We start from the raw sequence: 25,271 nt of genomic DNA, 5'->3' as shown, positions 1-25,271 counted from the left end.
TTATTGTGATGAATCTTGACAATTGTGATCTTATTATACAATAATAGTTATTATGTTTAATTACATATAATTCATTATATTATTGTAAGTTTATAATTACATTTAATATATTATATATACTCTCACAAAAAAATAAAATATATTATATATACATATTTTAGTAAGTAAATATATATTTTTTTAAGGAAGTAAATCTATATTTTTTGAATTTAAATAAGATGAATTTTATTATTTAATAAGTGTTGACCGAGGTTTTCGGCAACTAATAAAATATTATAAGATTATAGAGCTGTAAGAAAATTAGAGAAGGATTTTTACATGATTGGGGCGTTAATGAGCCTTAGTCCACGAGTCTATCGTATTTATGGATGTATTTAATACAGAGAATGTATTTGGTGGATGTTTCACCCTTATAAATACAGAGAATGTTCTTGGTGAGTATTTACTCTTCTTGCTCTTATGCAGCCCAAGATTCTCGATCCCATTTAATGAGTTTTAAGGGGGTATTTATAGTGTTTTTGGTGGGGTGATCTCCAGAACTATTGTACAAGTGTATCTGTAAGTATCCATAAAGTTGGGCATTCCCAATGAATATACCATGGGTAATGCATGGTCAAATCCCTAGGTGCTGTAGGGCTTTTATGTGGAATGTCCTTATTGTCTTTTGACTGATGTGACTCTTCACAGTGTAGCCGTCGATAGACTTAAATGATCATTACTTTGTAGCTGCTGGTTGGAGGTTATGTCGTCAGACTTTATTGCGTGTAGCAGTCCCAACACGCTTCCTCCCATGCGGCATTAAATGCGACTTGATTGCTCAGGGGAAACCTGACACCTCGCGGAGATGCCTTAACGTTACTTGGGCATCCGGGAGCATATGGGATTCTATATGCCTTCTCCGGGAGATATGTTCCGGATGCTTCTTTATTGCATAAAGACTTAGCAAATAGTTTGGATTATAAGTTGCTTGGTCCACGTGTCCTTGTCTGGTTGGTCCACGTATATTGGGCAAAATCAGGGGCAACAATAAGTAAGTTCACTGATTTTAGCTATTATTATGTTTTGATATTTTAATTTTTGAATTATTATATCTTTGATGCTATTATTAATAGAATATTAGGTTGTGTATTTCTTTTAAATTTGCTGTGTATTAATAAAAAAAATGTCCTCCTTAAATAAAATAAAAAAAATGTCCTAATATTATTTACTTAAGCTTCATTTTATGATTCAGTTTTCATTTATTATGGTGGCGTTTAGTAACACTTTTGTTTTTAAATTTTTTAAACACAAAAATAAAAGTAAAATTTTTATTTTTTAAAAACGAAAATGTGTTTTATGATCACTTTTGTCTTTTAATTTTAAAATAAAAAATAAAAGTGTGTTCTGTAAATTTTATTTTCATTTTCATTTAATTGATTTTATTTAAGTCGAGTTTGGGACTGGGGCTAGGGCTAGGGTTGGGTCTGGGTCCAAGGCCAGGGTCGGGTCTATGTTTGGGGCGGAGGTCCAAGTCCAGGACTAGGGCTGAGGTCTGGGTCTGCGTTCGGGTTTGGGTTCAGGGTCTAGGTCAGGATTCGGGGTCTGGGTAGGGTATGAGGTTCGGGTTTAGGGTTCGGGTCAAGTTTGGGGTCGAGGTTCGGTTCAGGTCCGGGTCTGGGGTCCAGATCGGATCTGGGGTCCGGGCTACAAGGTCTAGGTTGGGGTCGTAGTCCAAAATATTGATAAAAAAATTACTTTTAAAAAATTTTGAAAGTGACTTTTTTTTGTTTTCAAAATTTTTAAAATTTTGATTCTCAATTAAAAAATTAAAAAAATAAAACAAGTTTATAGAACATGATTTTGGAAAATATTTTCACTTTTCTAATTTTGAAAACAAAAAATTGATTAAAATTTGTTTTGGTAGAGCTTTATTTTTTGTTTTTCGATAGGTTTTCATTTATAATATGATTATGTAATTTTGATAGTTATTCAATTATGGTATTTTGTAATATTTATTCAGAGAGTGGTGGTAAATTGGGTTGATTTGAAATTCGTATAAAATAAATGGGTTTAGGTTTGCTTTAAATGAGTTTGAATTATTTTTGAGTCGATACGGGTAATCCATTTATTAATCAGGTTATTTTTTTAAAATTGACACGCCTAATTCAAAAATGACACAACAATAACTTATTTAAAATATGCATATTATATTTATTATATATAAATTGTATTAAATTAGTTAAATAAGACATAAACATATTAAATAAGTGTCATAAAAGTACCATAAACATGGGTTGATAATTTAACCAAAATTAAATATGATTATTTATATAAATAGCTTACACAAGTTGGATCAGGTCAACTCGTTTATAAATAGGTTAAGTTTGAATTTTAATTTTCAAGAAGATTAATAAATGAGTCGAGTGGTTTGAATTTAATATTTACATGTTATACCTAAGACTCAAGAGATTAAGATGACCCAATTGTCACTCTAATCATAATAGCATTGTTATTGGGCAACCCACCACCTTCTATAGGTGGAGCCTATAATTAGTTAGCGATATTGTCTAAAAGCTATTTTCTTAAAGAGCATTGCTATTGGGCACCAGTGGTGCCTAGCACCTTCTAAATGTGTCGACTTGCAATTGGCTAGCGATACTCTATAAAAATTATTATATTAAACTATATGGGACCCGATACTTAATTGCACCAATAGCGATATTGACACGTAGGAGGGTGCTAGGCACCAGTGGTGCCCTTTAGCATTTTTCTTTCTTAAATTATGTGAAAACCAATACATAATTACACTAATAGCGATATCACACTTAAAAATGTGTAATTATTAGCAATTCTCTAATCATAATGCATTTTGCGAAGAACTTTATTATAGTTTTTTCCTGATTTGTTAAGCGTGATTAATTTCATATGTATGTATCCATGCTACAACGTGACCATTATATGGTATGTATTTCAAAAAAAAAAAAAAGGTATGTACATCAACTTATTTTTATTTTCATGCTCTCAGTGGTAGAGGGATTTCATTGATTTTTTTTTTTCTCTTTCTTAATTTCCTTTTAAATATGATTCTCATAAAATTATAATTGTGTTCCTTGACTTGAATTTTACAGGATCAACTCACACATTGTTAATATATATAGTAATGTGTAATGTTTTTGGAAATTTAATTATGTATATATGTTGTTTTCTATTTTCTTCTCTTCTATGATTCTAGATGTATTGGTGCCAAGAAATCTACTCCTAATACCCCATATGATATTGAATTGATTCGTACATCAATTTTTGCTTTGCCTTTTTTTCTTTTTCTTTTTTTTTTTTATATTGGGAGTGATTTTTTGATGTCTAACACGATAGTATATGTTGGTAGAGAACATTAATTATGAGTTTCCAATATATTTGCTTTTAATTAACAATATGATGTATTATTTATTAAAATAGCCTTTGGCCACAATAAAATGAAAGTTAATACCTTCTTCTTAATGACTATTTAAAAGAGATATAATTTCTTTTCTTTTTTTTTTTTTTGCAGCAGAAAGAGGAATTATTTTGAATGTACTTGAAACTTTTAACATTTACCATAAAAATACTTCATAAGCAAACCTCAGAGATAGGTCCAATTAAAAAACTAATTGTTTATCATATACAAAAATTGAAACACCAGTAAGTAATGGAGAAAATAATTAATTACAAAAACCAAAATCTGGTTTACGAACCAAGATTTATCTATATTCTATTACAACACCATGACTTGGGGATGGGCTTTCAGATGACTAAAGTCTTAAAAAATTAACTGAAAAAAAAGTTATACACTAAATAGTATCATAGAAATGCAAGTTAGAATTATAATATTTAGTAGAACTATCTCATTCATTGAAAAAAGTTGTATTGATTGGATAATGTTGAACACATTTTCAAAACAATTTTAACATAAAAAGAAAAAAAAAAATTCAACAACCAAAAGAAGCAACTCACAATAAGTTGCTAAAGTGAAAACAAAAAATGTTCCAGAATAAGAAAAATACAAACCATATAACTTAAAGTGGAATGAGAATGGTGATGATTAATCTATTATCTTTTTTAAATGAATACAAACCAGTTAATTTAGCAGTCTTAGAATGCTCATAATTGATTTCCCTCATCAGTTGTGTGATGATGTGATCAAGTATCTTGTCACCTATGTTATGTATATATGGCTAATTAGAACTTAATGTCTATTATTAGAAACAGAAGAGAGATTTAGTGAGGGTTCCAATTCTTCATTGTGAAGAAGATTCTTGGACAAACTTTGTACTGCTCCATTATTGATTGAAAAAAGAGCAAAACCTGTGTGGCTTTGTAGCTGTTCCCACAGTGGACTACATCAAGGTTGAAAAGCCTTTGGTGGATCCACTTAAAATTCAGGTGTTCTTTATGTTTTTCAGATTTAGTTCAACTTGGTTGTTTGTGTCATTGTTCCTTAATTGGTTTCTGTTAGAAGTTCTTGATCTTGGTGAGTAGTTTTTCACCACAAGTTGTAATATATCTTGTACTATTTTTGTGTATACTCTATGCATATAATCCTCTACATTCAAGTGGTAACATAACAATTAACAATCAAATGGGATATATAATCAGACACTTTTGGTGCTCAAAACAAAAACCCATAATATCTCAACTCAAAACACAAACCCATTAAATTGATTCTCAGTCTTGTTTAGCTGCCATATTGTATTATATATACAACACATATGACCTTCTAAAAGAGGATATTTACATTAATACCCATAAAGAAAGACACAATACATACCCTATATCTATATTTGTTAATTCCGCGAGTTCTAAACAGACTAAAGTTTTTTAATGAAGCATCTTTCTTATGCTGATTAAATAATAGACCAAATACATAACGGTTTGTTTTGTATTGTTGGAACAACTTCACATTAAAATTAAAGCTGAGGATTTGGTTACTTTAGCGTAGTTAATCTTAGTTTCAGTATTATTTTATGTATAAATATTATTAGTTGTCATTCCATGGAAGAATCAAATCTGGGTTTTGGATTTTGTGGATTAGGTGAGCCTAGGTTCACTTCCTCCCCACCAAAGAAACTGAAAATAATTTTGTAAATTAAAATGCTTTATCCAGCAAGAACAAGAACAAAAGAACAAAACAAATAAATTAAATTAAACTAAATTAACCCAAATTGCAGATCAAAGAGCAGGTGAATACACTGTGGAACAAGCAAGTTATTGCTTCACATGTGTGACAATTATAATCAAACAGACAATCAATAAATCCCTGGTTAAATCCTCTGTCTCTCATGTTTTTTTCTCTTCTAAATTTTTAGAGTGGAGTTTCCTTTGTCTTCTTTCAGGAAATTTCTTCATATTTTATTTATATTAAAATAATAAATAAAGGAACAAAATCACTAGACATTATTTAAACTTTAGAATAAAACCGGAAACAAACAAATAAAAACAAATATCTTCACAATCAACGGCATCAACACCACCAACTACTATAAATAATTAAAATAATTTCACTATTGAGTACTCAGAGTCTCTCTGTTGAATATTATCAGTCCAAGTCAACCCCAGCTATCTATTCCAATATATACACTACTTGCTCCACCATCAACCTCTCCTCGTAACTTTATGGAAACTATTATTCTTCAATATAAATTGACAAAGGTTCTGTCTTTCTCTCTCTAACTCACTCATAGATGGGTAGAGAGAGAGAGAAACAATATTATTGAGACTTGAAAACAGAGAACACTCAAAATGAAGATCTTGTTTATAGCTTTTATTATCTTTGCACTGAATCTAGCAGAAGCGGAATCAGCTGCTTCTTCATCATGTAACAGTACGGACCAAGTGCTGGTTTCGAAGGCTTTTAGATCAGTCTCCGGCTTCAACATATCTCTGTTCAAACATTATGATTCTAACTGTTCGCGGCCATTTATCAGAGAACTCAACTTATCATCCATGAATCTAAGAGGGATCGTAACCTGGAAGTTCCTCAGAAATATGTCTCAGTTACAAAGTCTCGATCTTTCGGGAAATTCCTTGAAGGGTTCGGTTCCTGGTTGGCTCTGGTCCCTACCGAGCTTACTTCAGGTCAATCTATCCAAGAATCAGTTCGGTGGGTCTTTTGGGTTCGAACCCACATCGAGTAATGGTTCAGCTTCGTCTATTCAAGTTCTCAATCTCTCTGCAAATCGGTTTACGAATATGGTTAGGCTCTCTGGTTTTCGCCATCTTAAAGTGCTTTACCTTTCACATAACAATCTGAGAACTCTGCCTTCTGGTTTTCGAAACCTCACAGAGTTGCAATACCTTGATATCTCCAGCTGCAATATTTCCGGTAACTCAAAACCCTTTTCATCTCTCCGTTCATTGAAGTACTTGGATGTTTCGAATAATAAGATGAACGGTATATTCCCCTCGGATTTTCCTCCTCTTGAAAAGCTCAAGTTTTTGAACATTTCTCATAATAATTTCTCTGGATTGATTAGCCACGAAAAGTACCAGAAATTTGGCAAAGCAGCATTCATTGCCGCTGGAAATTTCACCCTCAACGCTGCTAAAACCCCTAAAAGTTTCCATCTTTCACCTTTACCGGCTCCGGCACCGGCACCAAACCGTATAAACTCAACCTTGTTTAACATTACCCATCAAAAAGGAGCCCACAAACTTGTTCACAGACACAAAACAATACACCAAAACCAAAAACCAGTCATGAAAAAATCCCGAAAGACATTGATCTTGGCCACGGCCTCTGCTTCCACATTTGTCCTGTTTTCAATGGTGGTTTGTCTTTTCGTCCGGATGTACAGAAGAAAACGACAAATAACGAGAAAGAACAAATGGGCCATCTCTAAACCAGTCCAACTTCCCTTCAAGATGGAGAAATCTGGTCCCTTTGCGTTTGAGACCGAATCAGGTTCGTCCTGGACCGCAGATATCAGAGAACCATCTTCAGCTCCGGTGGTGATGTTTGAGAAGCCGTTGATGAATTTGACTTTCAAGGATCTGATTGCCGCCACTTCACATTTCGGGAAAGAGTCTCAGCTAGCTGAAGGCAGATGTGGACCCGTCTACACTGCCGTTCTTCCTGGAGACATACACGTGGCAATCAAGGTCTTGGAAAACGCCAGAGACGTCGATCAAGATGATGCTGTTTTCATGTTCGAAGAACTGTCCGGTTTGAAACACCCCAACCTTTTACCTCTCTCCGGTTACTGCATTGCAGGTACTGTACAATTCTTAATACTCCATTTCAAATTTTTTTATGAATGGCAGTGTTTTGACCTACCCTCTTAAATTGAACTCACGGGCTTTTATTAAATGCTCTTCATTTGTCTTACTTCAATTAAAGACTGTTTGAATTTAAGTGCAGACTAGGCCATGATTACTTCCATCGATACCCGTGATAATTTCAAAGTTTTGATTTTTATTTCCTGAATTAAATTTTTAGGGAAAGAGAAGCTGGTTCTATACGAGTTCATGGCCAACGGCGATTTACAAAGATGGTTGCACGAGCTTCCTACCGGGCAGCCTAACGTGGAAGATTGGAGTAGTGACACGTGGGAGAATCCTAATGGAAACGGGCTCCACATGGGTTGGCTGACGCGCCACCGCATCGCCGTCGGTATAGCGCGTGGGCTCGCGTATCTCCACCACGCTGGTTCTAAGCCCGTCGTACACGGCCACTTGGTGAGTTCAAACGTACTGTTGGCCGAGAATTTCGAGCCACGGATAGCTGATTTCGGGTTCAGGAGCTTCGGAGCACGAGATGGTAATAATTGCAGCCCCGAAAGTGACGTATACTGTTTCGGTGTGGTTTTGATGGAGCTACTAACGGGTCGACCCGGAACAGCGGAGACTGTAGTTTGGGTAAGGAGGTTGGTGAGGGAAGGCGTTGGTGTGAATGCACTTGACCCGAGACTCCGACCCGGATCCTTAAGTGGGCGGGAAGATGAGTGGGAGCGTGAAATGGTGGAGAGCCTACGAGTTGGGTACTTGTGTACGGCGGAGTCACCTGGGAAAAGGCCCACGATGCAACAAGTCTTGGGTTCGCTCAAAGACATACATCCCACCTTGCTTTTGGGTTGATTGTGTTGACTCATCTCGCCACGTCAGCTTTCAGATGGGAAATCCCACGTGGCACTAGGCTTGCGTGCCTGATATTTTTTTTAAGAAATGGAAGAACAGATTTTATTTTTTCCCAAGGGCGCAAAACTGTAAAAAAAAATGTAGATTACTTTTTCTTTTGGATTTAGATCATATAATTTTTTTTTACCACGGTGCAGTTTTTTTCTTTTGATATGGTGGGTGTTGTCACGTGCCACCTTGTCGCGTGGTATAAGCACTAAGCAGTTGATTGTTTGGAAAGTTTAATTACGTTTTGTTTTTGCTAAGATAATTACGTTACGTTTGGCACTTACGTTACGTTATTTTAATTTTCTGATATACAGTACAGACAATTAAAACCTGGCAATTGTTTCTGAAAAAAAAACCAATTTTAAAAAAGTTTGGTTTTATTCAAATAAGTTTTTAATTTCAAAAATTAGCCGTAAGTATTAACTGAAAATACTATCCAATCAAGTATCAACCTACATTTTATTAAAATTAATAAAAACTAATGTAAATCGAAATAAAACTAGCTTATAGTTTTTTTGGAGGAATCCTTTCATTTAAACTCTACTTAAACTAATTACAATGTATAAGAGGATCATTCCCAATTTAAACAAACCAATTCACCATATATAAATGAGTTTTCACATGTAAAAATGAATCAATATCTATTGGCTAAGCAAATCACAATATATATTGCAAGGTATGTATCACAGTCATGGCCGAGTGACATATATATGTTTTTTTTAGGTGAGCATACAGAAACCCACTTATGATTTCTCTTATCAAAATGCATTTTTTTCCCTACATTTCTTAAGTCTTTCTCGTTTAGTCTTTCACTTTATTTTTATCTTTAACCAATAAATAAATAAATAAATGTAAGTCTTTAATTATTTGTTTCTGTTATTGCTTTATTCCTTCTACCTTTTACTTTTATTTTTCTCTTTTAGCTTTTGTGAGGATATTCTTTATAATTTACGAAAAGGAAAAAGACATGCATACATTCCCTAAGTTGATCTCTATTTCGGGCTACGTGTAATCTAATTGGTGTTTCAAGATCATTTCAGGATCATGACTAATTGACTATATATGTAGTCACTTGCTTCTATAAAAAAAAATTAAAAAAAAAAAAAAGACTGTAGTGACTTTCAGATTGTGTTGTGATTATTGTAAAACTAACAATTTTAATTATTCCAAAATAATAAATAAATAAATGGACTAACAAGATTAGAATATCCTATTTAAAAATTTTGATTTTGAGTTTTTAAAACATGAAAATTGAATTACATTTATTTTTTTTATTTTCTGATTTTAAAAAATAAAATAAAATGTATTTAGTTATTTTTTAAAAAATGAAAAATAAAAGTGTGTTTTACACTTTATTTTATTTTTATTTTTTTCCAGGAAAGAGAAAGTCAAGTGTAAGAAAATGATGAAAGAAAATATTTAAATGAATATTGATAAAAGAAGTATAAAGTAGACTGTGATTAAAAAAAGAGTAATGAATTTCAAAAAGAAAAGTAATGATATTGGCATAAAAAACGCACTTAATTTTTTTATTTAATAAAATTACACTAAATATAACATTTATTCAATTACTAAATTGATTGTATATTTAAAAAGGGAAATTTGATAAATTATGCTTAAACATTAGAGGTGGTGTTTAATTATACTACCCTTTTAAAAATTTTATAACTATTCTCATCTTTTAATAGTGACCCCAAAATACCCCTCTCCTCTAACCCAAAAAATTTGCCTCTTCTCCCTCTCATCTTCATTCACGCACTCTCTCTCTCTCTCTCTCTCTCTCTCTCTCTCTCTCTCTCTCTCTCTCTCTCTCTCTCTCTCTCTCTCTCTCTCTCTCTCTCTCTTCTCTTCACGAACTCTCTCTCTCTCTTTCACTCTCTCTCACTCTTCACGCACTCTCTCTCTCTCTTCACACACACTCCCTTTTTGTCACTGCCGCCGATCGACCCTCTCCCGGCCGACTGCCACCTCCACCATTTTCACCCTCAACCTCCACCTCACTCAACAAAGCAATGGGTAAGTGTTTTTCTTAGTAAATAGTGTAGTTTTTTGTTGAATTGCATGGATCTGAACATTGTTAGTTGTAATATGTGACTTTTGTGTCCTTGAAATGGAGGTAGAGTTTGTGGCTAACAGTCTGTGGTTTTCTGGGTTTTTTTGTTTTTTGCGATTTTATGCGACATCATGCGATGTGTTGTGCGATTTCATGAGAAATCTGAGGTTAGGGATGACATGATTAATTTTGGCGACTTTGTACGATTATTATACGATGTTATGTGCGATAATGATGTTTGGCGATTGGTGTGCGATATGTTGTGCATCGTCATGCGATTTTGTTGACTATGTGATATTGTGCGACTTTATGCGATTTCTTTCCTTTGTTGTGCGATTATTGTGCGACATCATAACTGGTTTATATCATGTTTGTGTAAAGCGATTATTGTGCGATATTGTGCGATATTATGTGCGACATAGTATAGTGATTTTTTTATGTAAGTCTGTTTGTATTTCTTTGGGACAGATTCATCTGTATTTGTGCCTGTACTGTATGATGGCGTTTGGACTTTGGAGGGTTTCAACTGGGTATTTGATTCCTCAAAAAGTAAGACATTGATATTGGACGTTGACTGTACACTGAAAAAGTTGCGTGAAGTTTTGCATGAAGAGTTGGAGGTGGACCCCTTGGTGTATGAATTGAAGTTAGAAGTTCTTTACATGTACATGAAAGGCACTAAGTTTCCACCTGAGGTTTTAGTGAAAGATAGTCAACTACGAGTGTTCTTGAGCATGAAGGCAAAAATGAGTGTGGACAACTTGTTGCCACTATTTGTGACAAAGGTGAAGAAGAATGTGAATTTGGAGCAGACTCCCCGAAATGTAACCCCTAGAAGTGTTGTTGGGACCTTTGTCCCAGAAACTGAAATGGGGGTTGGTTTGGACGAGCAAGTTGGCACTAATGTAGATGATGAGAGAGTGGGTATCGAATTTCATCATTCAGATGAGTTCGATGCTCCCTTTTACAACAATGATCCTGTGGTTGATTTGGGTGTGGATGATGATGTGGCTACAGATGTACCTCCCCTGAGGATGGAACTAACTCCAAGCAACCAAGTAGAGCGACAAAGAAGACCCCCCCGTAGTGAGAATCGCCAAACACCAGGAACTAGTAGCAGTCGGCCAGGTCCTTCTGATAGTGCTCCTGTATCTGAATTTGAAGTTTCTACTAAATTCAAACCTCTTGTGTGGACAAGGGAAGACATAGAGGAAAATAATGTGTATACAACATCTCTTAGTGGTACGCCTTCAGGGGAGATATATCTTGGCAAGTTGTACAAAAACAAGGAAGAATTGAAGAATGTAGTTGGTAGGTATGCACTGAAAAATAATTTTGAGTGGATGGTAAGTAAGTACGCGCGATGTGTTTTACGTTACTTGTAAGGATGAAAATTGTAAATGGAGATTAAGGGGGAAGAAGAAGGCACTTTGTGACATGTTTGAGGTTACTGTGTTTCACAACGAACACACATGTAACTTGGATTCTAGACATTCTGATCACCGGCAAGCAGCACCGTGGGTCATTGGTCACATTATTAAGAACAAGTACACATCTGATGGATCTAACTACAAAGCAAAAGACATACAGAGGGATATGTTTGATGAATATGGCATCAAGATGAGTTATGAGAAAGCTTGGAGATGTAGAGAGAAGGCAGTTATGTACAAGAGGGGTACTCCAGCAGAATCTTATACGAAATTATATGGTTACTTCTACATGCTGGAACAGAAGAATCCAGGCACTATTACTGACATTGTCAGCGAGGATAACCGGTTCAAGTACTGTTTCTGGTCACTCGATGCTTGTAGGAAGGGATTTAAGTATTGTCGTCCTGTGATTAGTATCGACGGAACATTCTTGAAGACGAAGTATGGAGGAACACTGTTAGTTGCTGTTGCGTACGATGCAAACAACCAATTGTTTCCGGTAGCCTTTGCAATTGTTGACAGTGAGAATCATGACTCTTGGAAGTATTTCTTGCGGAAGTTGAAGGAAGCCATTGGTCCGGTTGAAAATCTTATGTTCATATCGGATAGGCATCAAAGCATTGAACATGTTGTTGATGTTGTTTTCCCAGAAGCATGCCACTGTGCATGCTTCAAGCATATTACTATGAATGTCAATCACAAGTTTAAGACTGATGTATGCAACAAGCAAATATGGCTTGCAGCTTACGCATGGAACAAGACGGAATGTGATAGGCATTTTGAGGTGCTGAAACGAGATGGACCTGCCATTGCTACATACGTCGAGCAAATAGGGTTTGAAAAGTGGGCTCGTCCTTATTGTCCAGGCGATCGGTACAACATAATGACAAGCAACGCTGCCGAAAGCTTCAACAAGGTGACAGAAGAATTCAGAAAATATCCAGTAACTATTTTGGTTGACTTCATCAGGTTCACACTTCAAAATTGGTTTGCTTCTCGTCTCGAAAAGGCTAGTAAGTGCGCTACTCCTTTGGCTACTACTTTTGAAAATGATTTAAAGGATCAACACAAAGATGGTATGTTCAGGAGTGTCCTTCGTAATGGTGCCCAATTGTTCAACGTTGGTACGAGTCCTCAAGGTGAGAGAGGTGGTGATGTGAACTTAGTGGAGAGAACATGCACTTGCGGACTTTTCCAAATGCTGAAAATCCCTTGTCCACATGCATGTGCCGCAGCAGTTAGTCAGAATGTGAGCGTGTACACACTTTGCTCTCCATATTACACTAAAGAAACGTGGAAGAAAACCTACGATGCCACAATTAATATTGTTGGCGAGGAGGATGAGTGGGTACTACCGGAACATATCAAGAACATAAGAATCGGGGTACCAGTGGAGAAAAAACCAGTAGGTCGGCCTAGGAAGAGCAATGCAGGTAGAAGACCGACGAAGCGTCGACCGTCTAGTGGTCAGGTGGTAGTGGAACCTCGTCATTGTTCGCTATGTCACGGTTCAGGGCACAACAGAGCTACATGCAAAGCTCGAGTTTGAACCATTTCTCCAATTTTTAAATGAATATGTGTTGTATTGCTGGTTGTTGGATATTGTGCTTTTTTCTCCTAGATTAATAATTTTTTGGTTTGTTTACCGATTTTAGGCGACATTATGCGATTAATGTGCGATTTATAACTGACAGGAGCTAGTTTGTAGTTCGTTTTGTATTTTGGCGATATCCTGCGATTATTGTGCGATTTTTGTGCGATGTTAACTGACAGGATCTTGTTTTTTGGTTGCTCGTTTCTGTAGTGATTGGCGATCTTTGTGCGATTATGGTGCGATTTTTGTGCGATGTTAACTGACAGGATCCTGTTTTTGAGTTTGCTTTGGTTCTGTATTTTTGGCGACATTGTGCGATTATGGTGCGATTTTTCTGCGATGTGAACAAATCTAGATTTGTTAGTTTGTGTATTTTGGCGATATTATGCGCGATGAATGTGCGATTTTAATGCGATTCCTAGCGAAATAATTTATCAAGAAGTCATCTTTTCACAGTATTTATGAAAAATTTAAAAAAGAAATAAATTGATACAAGCAACAATTTAAATAGCTTTAAATTTACTTGTTATATATAAATTTGGTGAGATTATAATACAATTACAAAATGGGAGTTTATGTGTACAAGATTAACAATGTAAAAACCTTCAAAAAACTACCACGTTAAGTTCTGGTAAAATAGGTCCACACACCACCTATGTCTAAAGGTGAGCATGTTATCATCATGCACATGCTCCAACGACCGATCCAGCATCAAGTGCTCAATGTGCTCCATGGCATACACTCCACAATTGCCACTAAAAAAAAAGTAAATGTTAGCAACAATTAAGTTAAGTAATTCATAATGGAGTGCAAAATTAAATAAATTACTCAAAATATACAAAAGAAAAAGAGATTCACCTGCTGTTCGTTTGTGGTACAACCTCCGAGGTAGCTCGTCTATAATGGAGGGGTAGGAGCTGACTGAGATCGCCCAACTCCACCGGATGTACATAATTGTTGTATTGGAAATAACCGCTATCTCGAATTAGATTTGCAAAGAGGTCGCTGTAAGGCTTCAAATATGACTCCATGGCTGCCTCAACGGTGGCACCGATATCAGAATCATATACAATGATCTCCCAGTTCTCGATATCCACCTCAACTGCCACCCAGTGGCGCTCTTTCGGAAGGTGCAACACAAAGTATATGTACTCCTGCTTCTCCCAACATGGCAAGTATCTGTGCGGTATCCCCTGCACGTAACTCATGACGCTCTCATCCCATTTCATCTTGCTCCTGTCACCCTCACACATATTCCAAAACATGGAAAATAATTGTGGAGCAGATGTGTCCAAAACTACACCTTTTCGGGTGTAGACTTCTGGGTATAGGGTCCGTCTTCTTCTCAATAAGTGCGCCATGGCATCAATTTGCTGTGTTCCAAATGAAAACAGTTAGAAAGAAGTCGCATAAAAGTCGCATAACAAATCGCATACAAGTCGCACAGCAAATTACCAAAATTGTCTCAAAAATCGCACAAACATCGCATGCAAATCGCATAAAGTCGCATAAACCAGATTATACTTAGAGTGAGTATAAATCGCATATAAATCGCATGTAAGTCGCATATAAGTCGCACAAACAATAAAAAACACAATAAATTAATTCTGTTAAGAAATAACTTACAGCATCTTCGAGCCATTCGTTCAGCACCATCAACTTCACGAACCACGATCTAGTGGCTTCGCCAGTGTGAACATCCCTAGGACGGCCATTGTCCCTAGCATAAGTGATCCACTTCTGGAAAAATTTTAACAGCCGGGGGTCCGCCGGTTTCAGGGTGTCTACTACCACGGGCCCATGTCGTTGTTTCTTCTTCCCAGCAGTGTAGTCATTCAAGAAAACCGGCTTCCGCTTTCGCCTAATCCTACAGAACTCCACTCCATCTGGTGGCCCCTGCAACTCTTCCACATCCTGAGATTCAGTATCACCCAGCGAAATGACAATGGCGTTTGCAGGAGTAGAAGGAACGTCACATGCGTCAGGTTGCCAATCTTACCGGGTAGACATCATCATCATCATCATATGTCGGCGGTGATGGATGTACCGTCTGTAATGGCTCTGCCGGGTCGGATGGATGTGTGGGGTCTGATTGTTGTGCCGGCCCTGATGGTTGTGTCGGCTCCGAAGGCTGCTTCTGTAACAAACTTATCACGGTCGGAATTTGATCCATGATAAGATTCTTCATCTCTTTCTGACTTCTCTTGAAGTCAGCCTTCATCTCAGTCTGGGCAGTAAGAATCGCAACTTGTTGCGCTTCTACCTTCTCCAATCTCTTAGCCAACAAGAGGTAGTCGGAGTCATTGGGTGGAGTAGAGCTTGGGGGCACAGTGGCAGGGGTTGGGGGCACGGTGGCAGATGTGGAGGCGTCTGCTGTTTCCTTGGGTGGGGATGGGGGAATAATTTTGGACCTTTCCACATATTCTGCGACCCGTTGGGCTTGGGTCTCGAATGCAGTCGAATCTTGCGCCCCGGCTTGTGTTTCTTCGACCTCATCCAACCCCATTTCCACTGTGGGGACCTCACCCTCACAATTGTCCTTCCAGTAATCAACCTCCCAATTCCGAGGATACAAGATTTGAAGCACAACCATCTGCAAAAACAAAGATCATGGTAAATCGCAAATAAATCGCACACAAATCGCAAATAAATCGCGTAAAACTAAAAAATCGCATACATATCGCACAAAAATCGCACTATATCGCCAAAAAACTACTACATATACATAGAAAACTATATTTGCTACTGTAATCTAAAATCGCACAAAATCGCACAGTAATCGCATACAGTCGCACAAAAATATCAAAAATACAAGTGGAAAACATGAGACTTCCAAGAAATCGCACAACAATCGCACAAGAATCGCATAAAGTCGCTAAACAAATAAAACAAATGCAAGTAAAAATTTATAAGCAATGCAAGTAAAATCGCACAACATCGCACTATGATCGCACAAAGTCGCCAAAAAACTTATTAGTCACTGAACATTAATAATGCACTGTAAAGTAAATCGCACAAATATCGCAAAATATCGCATCAAATATCGCATATAACACAGATTAAACTTAAAGCAAAAAATAATTGCGCTAAAATAGAAAAAGATTCACGTACCCTTTTCTCAAAGAGTGCAGCCACATCAGCTTGCTTCACATCATGTTTCGTGACTGTGTCGGGGGTGCTCCAGTTCAACATTCGAGGGAATCGAGTCCCTTTGCACTGGCCATACTTCTTCCCCAAAACTTGCATGGCCTCAAATGCCCAATATTGCAGCGCAGGAGCATATCCGTACACGTTGTACTTCGCTTCAGGTTGAGTAACCTTTTTATCCTTCTTGTGTTTCTTCTTGGTCTTATCGTTCTTATCCATGTAGTTTTGCCTAAGTTGTTGCATATTCTTAGTTGTGGAAGACAACAACTTCTGATAAGAAAGAAGACCCCAAGGATACTCGAAGAACTTCTCTTCATTTTCTACCAACTTTAGCATATCTGTCCAGATATACACACCCTCGGCCCGTGACAGCAGAACACCCTCGACAAATGCACACAACCCCAGCTTGTATACATCGTCAGCCACATCGCAAGCCTCAAACGCTAGCCAAAGGGTTTTAAAGGTCACCCTTTTTGAGTTGTTGAGGTAGTCTCGCAAGATCCGATCAGAATCACATTGTGCAGTCAATTCTTCTGACGAAGGACCACCGCTCATCTTTAAGCCCGTGATCAAACCGAACTCAGACCGTCCAAATCTAGCTTCGGTTTTACCCACGTAAAACCACACTTCATCATTTTTGGCCTCACTCACTTTCTTCTTCCTTAGTAACAACTGATGGACAATAACCCCACTGAATTTCAATTCACTGGCATTCCAAAAAACACCAAAGGGCGTCTCCTTCACCTTCCCAGTCAAGTTAAAAGCTTCAAATTTAGCCTTGATTGAAGCAAAATATCCGTTACCTCTGTATGTTATACGCCCTGGAAAGTGCTCTGACAATGGCAGAATAAGTTCTGGAGCCATCTGCATTTAGAAAGCTTAATTAGACTAAAATCGCATTCAAATCGCACAAACATCGCCAAAACTCGCATAAATTAGGTGACAGTCAAAACGAATCGCAGACAGATCGCACAATAATCGCATAAGATCGCCAAAAAAAACAGAGCAACCACAACTAACAAATTAAGATCCTGTCAATTAACATCGCACAACAATCGCACATTAATCGCATAATATTGTTAAAATCGCACAACCTATACCATAAGCCTAACATCGCACAATAATCGCACAAATGTCGCCTAAAGTCGCTAAACATACAAGAAGTACTAACCTAGTCAATCATCGCACAATAAATCGCACAAATGTCGCCTAAAGTCGCTAAACATACAAGAAGTACTAACCTAGGCAAACATCGCACAAAAATCGCATGTAAATCGCATAACGTCGCATAAACACGAAATCAAGAGAACAAAGTTTACCACGAAACCCATAATTTGCCCAGATTTTTCTTGCACAATTTATCACAAAAAACACATACTAAATAACAATTTCAGTTTAACCACAGATTTATCCATAAATTAAGGCATATTTCTAAGATAAATTAAACAAAAAAAATCCAAAATATACCTCTTTTAGTCGACGGTGGCAATGGCGGGGACGGTGCTCCGAGATTCGTGCGAGTGCAGTGGGTGGGTTCGCCTGGGTGGGTTCGACGGTGCGATGGTGGGTGGGTTCGACGGAGGGGTGGGTAGGTCGTGTGGGTCGTCTGCTTCGAGTGGGTGGGTCGTGTGGTTGTCGTGGGTCGTGTGGTTGTCGTAGGTGGTGCTGGTTCGAGAGAGAGAGAGGGCTGTTAGAGAGAGAGAGGGCTGTTAGAGAGAATGGGGGGAAATTGAAAGGTTGGGGGTAATTTTGGAAGTAAATTGAAAAATAGGCACCCTTTTCCTATGTGTAAAATTTTTGTATAATTAAACAATTTTTATCATTTTTTAGCATAATATATCAAATTTCCCTCTAAAAATTGCATACATGACATAACACTTTGATACTTTTTTTAATTAATCCCAATTGTATTTAGGGAAATTTATATATTATACTAACTTTTGTCATTTTTTCACAAAAATAGGTAGTATTTTTTATTTTTTTACTGTATTTTTTTATAAGTTTCATACTGCAGTATACTGTGTTAAGTTTTCACTGGTGTTCTATTGATATTTTTTAGTTGTTCTACTGTTGTTTTGAGTTGTTCTGCTTCGTATTTTACTTGTGTTTTATAAAAACACAGTATTTGTGAAAACTTTTCCGTGTGACAGTATTTTTGTAAAAATTAATCCAATTCTCAGTATTTTTGTAAGTTTCCCTTGTATTTATCTAAATTCAAATCCACTACTTTAAATATCAGTGTCATACTACAAGGTGTAACAATTTCATGTATATTTTTTTTTTTTGAACAAAATTAATTCATTGAACAGCAATATCCGCTATCACAATAGACTGAAGAGCATGTGGAACATTGCTCTCAGTAAAAAGACGATCAGACCAAAAACAAGCACCGCGAGCAACTCAATGTGCGACTTTGTTAGCAGATCGTTTAACATGACAAATAGAAACATTATGTATAGAAGAAAGAATCAATTGACACTCCTGAACAAACAAACCAAAAACTGATGGAAGAGCAACCGAGCTATTAAGAGCTTGAACAACAGCAATACAATCTGTCTCAACTAGCACATTGGACAAATTCTTCGACTTCAACCAACTAAGGGCCTCCTTGACGCTCAATACTTCAGCCACAGCCGGCTGACAAGCCCCGGAATGCAAAGAGGCACTAGCTTCGATTAACTTTCCATGACAATCCCTAATGACCATGCCCGTACCATATTGAGTTGTTGCCTCAAAAATTGCCCCATCCGTGTTGATCTTCAACTTCCCAACAGGCGGCTTTTCCCAACAAACACTGCTACCAACAACAGTAGCATCAAACAACAGCAGTTCAAACCTGTTCTCTTGAGCCAACAGCCAACTAGAATGACACGACCTTGCCACTCGAACCACATCCGCAGCCTGAGAAGGGCGATCCGGCCAAAGAAGCTCGTTTCGAGCTTTCCAAATACCCCATGCGACCATCAAGAGCTCATCCACCAAAGCCACTCGACCCCCTGACAGAAATGCCTTAAACCAATCGACAAAGGTAGATTCTGCAGAAAACTGTAACCCCACACCCGACCTATGCCAACACGATTGAGCAAAATGGCAGCCAACCAAAACATGAAAAATAGTTTCTTCATCAGAATTACAAAACACACAGCGAGGATCAACAGGAACATGTTTTGTACGCAATTGGGTACGAGTTGGGAGACACCCCGAGATAGCTTTCCAAGCGAAATGAAGAACCTTGGGGGGACTTTAACTTTCGAGAGAACCTTCCACAAGTCAGACTCCAACTGAATACCCCATTCACCTTTCATGTATATTTTAAATACACACATCATTAAATTTTGAATGCAATTTTCCTTTTTTATTAAAAATTTTAATTTTTATTTAAAAATTGAAAACCGTTTTATCAAATATATATATTTTAATATTAAAAATACAAAAATTTATTTAAAATAAATGTTACCAAGCACTACTCAGTACTGTGCTGGTCAATCTTGAATCCCATCCTTTTGTCTACCCATATAAGAGATCCAACTAATTTTTAATGCCAACAAAGATGTTTTAGTTGCTAATAAATTGAATAAGCAATTAATGAAACATGCTACAACTTGCAACTGGTCAAAATATATATATGAACAACTTTTATATACGAAAACAAAAATAATTAATTTGCTGTTGAACATCAGAAAACAAAAATGTAAAGAAAAAGTTGACATAATGGACCAAATAAAAGCTTATCAATGATATCGATCTATTGTTTTATTCTACCCACTTCATGGCTTTGCTATGAAAAGTTTTAGATGATGGGTGAATTAGGTTATCATCTTTATCTGAAAATACCAAAAAGAAAAGACAACCGGTTAAAGAAAAAGAAAGGAAGAAATGACTAAAGATGAAATTCTATGTGTAAGGCTTTATGAATGGAACCTTCTTTCGTTTCACTCTTTAATCGAGTTGATCATATAGTAGCATGGATTTTCTCAAACTTTGACTAAGTAATTTTCTTATAAAGCCAATGTATTATTGATACAAAAGCCTTAAGCCTAAATCGAGTTCATCATCTGAAAATAATTTTTTTTTTTATGTATATAGGTAAATTTTTAATTTTATTTTTTAAATGACTGTGTATAATGTATTTGTTGATATCAAAAAATTTCTCCAAGTTAAATTACTAGAAATAGATGATTTGCGACTCTCCATCTGTGGAGATTCCGCTCCTCTTTACTGACCCAGAATTGTTTTTTACGGGGGCCTTTTATTATTAAAAAATATTTATATATATATTATAGTCATTCTTACTAGATTTAAAAAATTTTGTGAGAACTTTTCTACTATTTTAGTCTATAATTATTAAATTAAAAAAAATTAATTTAATTTTTTAAAAAGCAATATTTTTGTTAATGGGACTATAGACTCCACATTAAAACAATTGGGTCTGTCCCTGCCCACCTTGTTAGAGCTATGTGGTTTTGCTGTAGAAAATTCTTTGATGTTTAAGTAGACAAAAACATCTAGAAAGATGGAATTTAGTGAGGGCTTAGATAAGAGTTGCTTAGGCCATCTCTAATGGACATGCAAAAATTCAATAATAGGGTGATATTACACTAAAAGCAAATCCAACCGCACGGCATTTGCAACATCAATTTTGGGTTTGTCTAGAGTGTCCCACCATATTTAGGTGGGCACTGTAGACAACACTAATTTTTTTTTTTACTTTTTAATAATCATATAATATTTAAAAAAACTAAATAATTATAAATAAATATTAATCAAAACTTTTATAAATGTATTTGTTTGTATTTTTATATTTTTAAGTATACTAAAAAAATATTAGGGTGTTTGCAGTGCGGGTAGTGCGGTTTTTGACCATTTTTTTTAAACCAATCTACACATGCGGTTTTTCTAATTTCTCAAATCACACCCGCACCGCGAAACTAAAAAATCGCAGAAACAGCACCGCAAAAATGGTGCGATGCGGTACATTTGTTGCGGTTTAGACTATTACCAATAATTAAACTATCACAAATACAACAAAGCTTGAGCAACACTTGTCAAAAATAGCATAAGGCTTGAAAATAAATATAAAAAAAAATTAAATTTCAATAATTGTAAATTAAAAATTTAATATTTACTAATATAATTTATTGAATTTAACAAATATTTAGTATTAAAATATTCTTATTATATTAATAAAATAATAGAATAATAAAGAATATAATATTTGGTGTAATTTTTAGTATTGTGGTTGGAATTGAAAAAAAATTTGGTGTTGCAATAGTAGATTTTGGTGTAAATTTAACACCAAATTTAAGTTTCTCCATTGGAGATGCCCTTAGTAAAAGAATCAACCATTTTTTCTTACTCTTTTTGGCCTATTTAACCCATATGATTTTAGGGTTTTTACACCATATATGGAAAATTTTAATTTTTTTATTGGAGCAATTTTTTCTTTTATAAAAAAATAATGTGTATTTTTTTCAAAAATACTGTATAAATTTTATACTGTGTACTATGTTAAGTTTTCACAGTTGTTCAACGTTTTTTTTTTTAATTGTTCTAGTAGTTCTACTATTATTTTAATTGCTCTGTTTTGTTATTTTACAGTTATTTTATAAAAAAATAGTATTTTTTATAAAATAGTATTTTTTTTTATAAAAAATATTCTCCTAATAATAAAATTGTAAACTTTTATTTAAAATTCAATATTATTATAAAAACTGGAATGATTTTTGAAGGAAAATAATAATTGGAATAAGTTAGCCTAATTCGCTCGACAATTAGGATTTTTGCTTAAACCCATTTATTTCAACCGCTCGGATGGATGTCGCCAGTTAGGCTTTTTTTTTTTTTGGTTTTGTTTACGTAGATCGATGACGTCAGCAAAGCTGGGTTTTATTAGTCGATCGATTCTAAGCTCATTCAGAAGCTCCATATGTATGCTTTTGATATTAAATGGGCTGTTAATCTGATCTTGGGCCTTCATGGGCTTTACTTTTTTTACTAAAGAAAGAAAAATGAGAAATTTACAAAAATACTAGAACTTGGGTTAATTTTTACAAAAATACTGTCACACGAATTTTTTTTCAAAAATACTGTATTTTTATAAAACACTAGTAAAACACAAAGCAGAACAACTCAAAACAATATTAGAACAACTACAAAACACCAGTAAAACTTAACACAGTATACTGCAGTATGAAACTTATAAAAAAATAAAGTAAAAAAGTAAAAAATACCGTCTGACAGTATTTTTGTAAAAAAATAACAAAAATTAATATAATAAATTTCTCAAGAAAAATTTACATAAGAACACATAATATAGAAATTAATTACTCTTTTATCATACAAAATTAATATACCCCAAATTTTAGTAATAAGTAATGTATGATATATATTTATAATTTGTTCTATATCTAATTATAATCATATTGCTTTAATTGAAATGTATTTTCTTTTTTATAAAATTAATTTTATATGTATTTCCTTCATTATTTATTTTACTTTTATTTTTAAAAGAGTTATTAAATAAAGAAAGTATAATTTTTTTTTTATTTTATTGAACGTGAACAATTTACTAATGATTTATTTAGTTACTATTTGTTATTGTTATCTTCTTGTTATTATTTTTTATTTTTAGCTTTCAAAAAATTATATGAGTTGTCACATATAATTAATACTCTTAAGAAAAATAAGGTATAAAAAGAAGTATTCAATATGATTTAATAATATAAATGCTCTGTTATATTTCATTTTGACTACTTATTGATGTTACATTATATAATTTGGTATTTGTTGGTATTTAAACTAATTTGTTGTATTATACTTAATACTATCATAAATATAATCTCCTTTGTCCGTTCTGCAATAGAGAAGAAGAAACAATCCTACACGTCCTTGTTGAATGTCCTTTTGCCAATTCTTGTTGGAATAGGTCAGGAGTTTTGACAGGGAGAGGCCTCAAAGACAAGCTTCACAGTCTGGAATCTTGTTGATGTGAATTCTTCTTCTAGTGTGGAAGAGGCTTTAATGATCAACTGGGCTATATGGAATGCCCGTAATGACCTGTTATGGAATCAAAAAGTTTCGACAGTTGCAACGGTTGTTCTCTCAGCACATTCTAACTTTAATCAATGGAAGTGCGCTCAACAAAAAAGAATGGAGCCTCTCCTATAGACCATGTATGGAGGAAGAGCGTTGGATCAAATCTGTTTTCAATACGATTAAAGTAAATGTTAATGGAGCTATCTTCCAAGCTTCGAATTTTTTTGGCTGTGGAATAGTGATGGTACTCTTATTGAAGTCTGAACTTTACTCAATTCTGGTTGTGTCTCCACTTAAGTGGCTAAAATACTGGGTATTAAGGAGGTTCTAAGCTAGATTAAATATCAAGGATGGCACTCGGTTACAGTTGAAATGGATTGTCTAGAGTCTAGTTGCAGTCCAAGCAATGCATTCTGTGTGTTTATTGTCCTATTTCGATCTCCTGAGGTTTCATATTGCAAGCAACTGCTTGTAGATTTGCCTTTTGTTTCTTTGAATTTTGTTATATGTATTGCTAATAAGGCCGGACATTTTCTTGTACGTAGCTCTTGTTCCTCGTCAGTTCATATTTTTGATGTAACCAACTCACTATTTGAGTTGTTGAACATTGTAATGGCTGATTGTCTTTAATAAAGTTGCCATTTTTCCATTCAAAAAATAGTATTATAAATATTAGTATTTAAAATAATTTGTTGTATTATACTTAATCGCATCATAAGCACTGGTAAAAAAAAACTAATTGGCATGCAACATTAAGGTTAACTACTAATTATTATTCAAAAAAAAAAAAAACTTACTAACTAGTATCTAAATAATTAGTAGTTACTACAAATTGTCATATATAAATATATATAATTATGTTATATTATTTTGAATAATAATATATGTATGTAATAAAAAAAATAATATGTAATATATAACAATATATACTGAGTTGTCAATATTTTGTAATATATAGTGAAGTTACTTGTTACTATATGTAACCTCCACAATTATCACCTATATCAAGTGTGTAAAAAGGTGTTAAATATCTTTATTTAAAATTCTTAATACTATAGGAGTTATTATGTGTGCATGAGTTACATCTCTTTTACTCATATTTACAATCAATATTAAGTCCATAACATTCATGGGAGGTTATGAGTTAGAATTTTAAATGGAAATATCCTAAACATTATATATAGAGGTCTAAGGTGCTCATATTGAGTAGTGTTTACCCAAATTTTGATAATAGTGACGTGGCAAAAATGATGACACGTGGCATGAGGATGCCGAGACTGAATTGATAAAGAATGTGTAAAGTCATGACCGTTACTCATGACCAATTGTCATGACCGTTGGAAGAGAAGTTTGACGATCATCTTTCCCCCTAGCTTGAGCAAGGTGACTACCTTTAGGGGGACGGTGGACTAGCACCCTCATAAACGGGATAAATGATCACTACACACTTATGATAGTCAAACCAGTCTAGGGGGTATATACTACTACCCCTACCTAAAATGTAATGATTTACATGGGGTTAGTCTAAGGGTACACCCCTTAACCTTTAAAGGATTAATCTAGAGGTACACCCCTTAAATCCCTAAGGGGTTAGTCTAAGGGTACACCCCTTAACCCCTATAGGATTAGTCTAGGGGTACACCCCTTACCCCCTAAAGGGTTAGTCTATGGGTATACCCTACCCCCTACACCCTCATAGTACAAGTCATGCATTCCACCTACGTAAGACTGTTGGAATTATTTTACCAGGATCTAGATTTACTAACAAGTATGTTTCATTAACATTCTAATATGAATTCTCTAAAATAATGAAATAAACACATAAGGGTTTAAGAAAACCTTACATTGATTGCAGTGGAATATAATGACTCCTTCT

General features: G+C 35.1%; 5 protein-coding genes across 5 annotated transcripts; 3 read left to right on the top strand and 2 right to left on the bottom strand.

Moving 5' to 3' along the window:
* The first annotated feature begins 5,467 nt into the window (after positions 1-5,467).
* Positions 5,468-8,415, top strand: LOC115721115 (calmodulin-binding receptor kinase CaMRLK). The gene is made up of 2 exons (XM_030650360.2): positions 5,468-7,225; positions 7,451-8,415. The coding sequence occupies exons 1-2, from the start codon at positions 5,755-5,757 to the stop codon at positions 8,086-8,088; spliced, it is 2,109 nt and encodes a 702-aa protein (XP_030506220.2). The 5' UTR covers positions 5,468-5,754; the 3' UTR covers positions 8,089-8,415.
* A 1,526-nt stretch (positions 8,416-9,941) lies between these two features.
* On the top strand, positions 9,942-11,574 carry LOC133034361 (uncharacterized). Its single transcript, XM_061109431.1, has 2 exons — positions 9,942-10,152; positions 10,658-11,574. The coding sequence occupies exons 1-2, from the start codon at positions 10,149-10,151 to the stop codon at positions 11,572-11,574; spliced, it is 921 nt and encodes a 306-aa protein (XP_060965414.1). The 5' UTR covers positions 9,942-10,148.
* A 52-nt stretch (positions 11,575-11,626) lies between these two features.
* On the top strand, positions 11,627-13,168 carry LOC133034360 (uncharacterized). The gene has a single exon (XM_061109430.1). It carries the CDS (start codon positions 11,627-11,629, stop codon positions 13,166-13,168), a length of 1,542 nt encoding a protein of 513 aa, XP_060965413.1.
* A 553-nt stretch (positions 13,169-13,721) lies between these two features.
* On the bottom strand, positions 13,722-14,448 carry LOC133033991 (uncharacterized). The gene is made up of 2 exons (XM_061109027.1): positions 14,072-14,448; positions 13,722-13,968 (listed from the first exon to the last, which is right to left on the bottom strand). Exons 1-2 carry the CDS (start codon positions 14,440-14,442, stop codon positions 13,827-13,829), a joined length of 513 nt encoding a protein of 170 aa, XP_060965010.1. The 5' UTR covers positions 14,443-14,448; the 3' UTR covers positions 13,722-13,826.
* Positions 14,449-18,760: 4,312 nt separating this feature from the next.
* Positions 18,761-19,665, bottom strand: LOC133034359 (uncharacterized). The gene is made up of 2 exons (XM_061109429.1): positions 19,592-19,665; positions 18,761-19,424 (listed from the first exon to the last, which is right to left on the bottom strand). The coding sequence occupies exons 1-2, from the start codon at positions 19,663-19,665 to the stop codon at positions 18,761-18,763; spliced, it is 738 nt and encodes a 245-aa protein (XP_060965412.1).
* Between the last annotated feature and the right edge of the window lie 5,606 nt (positions 19,666-25,271).

Source organism: Cannabis sativa, chromosome 2 (assembly GCF_029168945.1).
Source record: "Cannabis sativa cultivar Pink pepper isolate KNU-18-1 chromosome 2, ASM2916894v1, whole genome shotgun sequence".
NCBI lineage: Eukaryota > Viridiplantae > Streptophyta > Magnoliopsida > Rosales > Cannabaceae > Cannabis > Cannabis sativa.
Note: the sequence above shows the minus strand (reverse complement) of the source record. Positions and strands in the feature narration are given on the sequence as shown.

Bases quoted from the DNA above. Each gene is read 5' to 3' on its own strand.
- LOC115721115 (XM_030650360.2), top strand. From the start codon at position 5,755: ATGAAGATCTTGTTTATAGCTTTTATTATCTTTGCACTGAATCTAGCA. The intron at 7,226-7,450 runs GTACTGTACAAT...TTAAATTTTTAG, and splicing joins CTCCGGTTACTGCATTGCAG to GGAAAGAGAAGCTGGTTCTA.
- LOC133034360 (XM_061109430.1), top strand. From the start codon at position 11,627: ATGTTTGAGGTTACTGTGTTTCACAACGAACACACATGTAACTTGGAT.
- LOC133033991 (XM_061109027.1), bottom strand. From the start codon at position 14,442: ATGAAATGGGATGAGAGCGTCATGAGTTACGTGCAGGGGATACCGCAC. The intron at 13,969-14,071 runs GTGAATCTCTTT...CTTTTTTTTTAG, and splicing joins GTACCACAAACGAACAGCAG to TGGCAATTGTGGAGTGTATG.
- LOC133034359 (XM_061109429.1), bottom strand. From the start codon at position 19,665: ATGAAAGGTGAATGGGGTATTCAGTTGGAGTCTGACTTGTGGAAGGTT. The intron at 19,425-19,591 runs GTTCTTCATTTC...GTGTTGGCATAG, and splicing joins AAAGTTAAAGTCCCCCCAAG to GTCGGGTGTGGGGTTACAGT.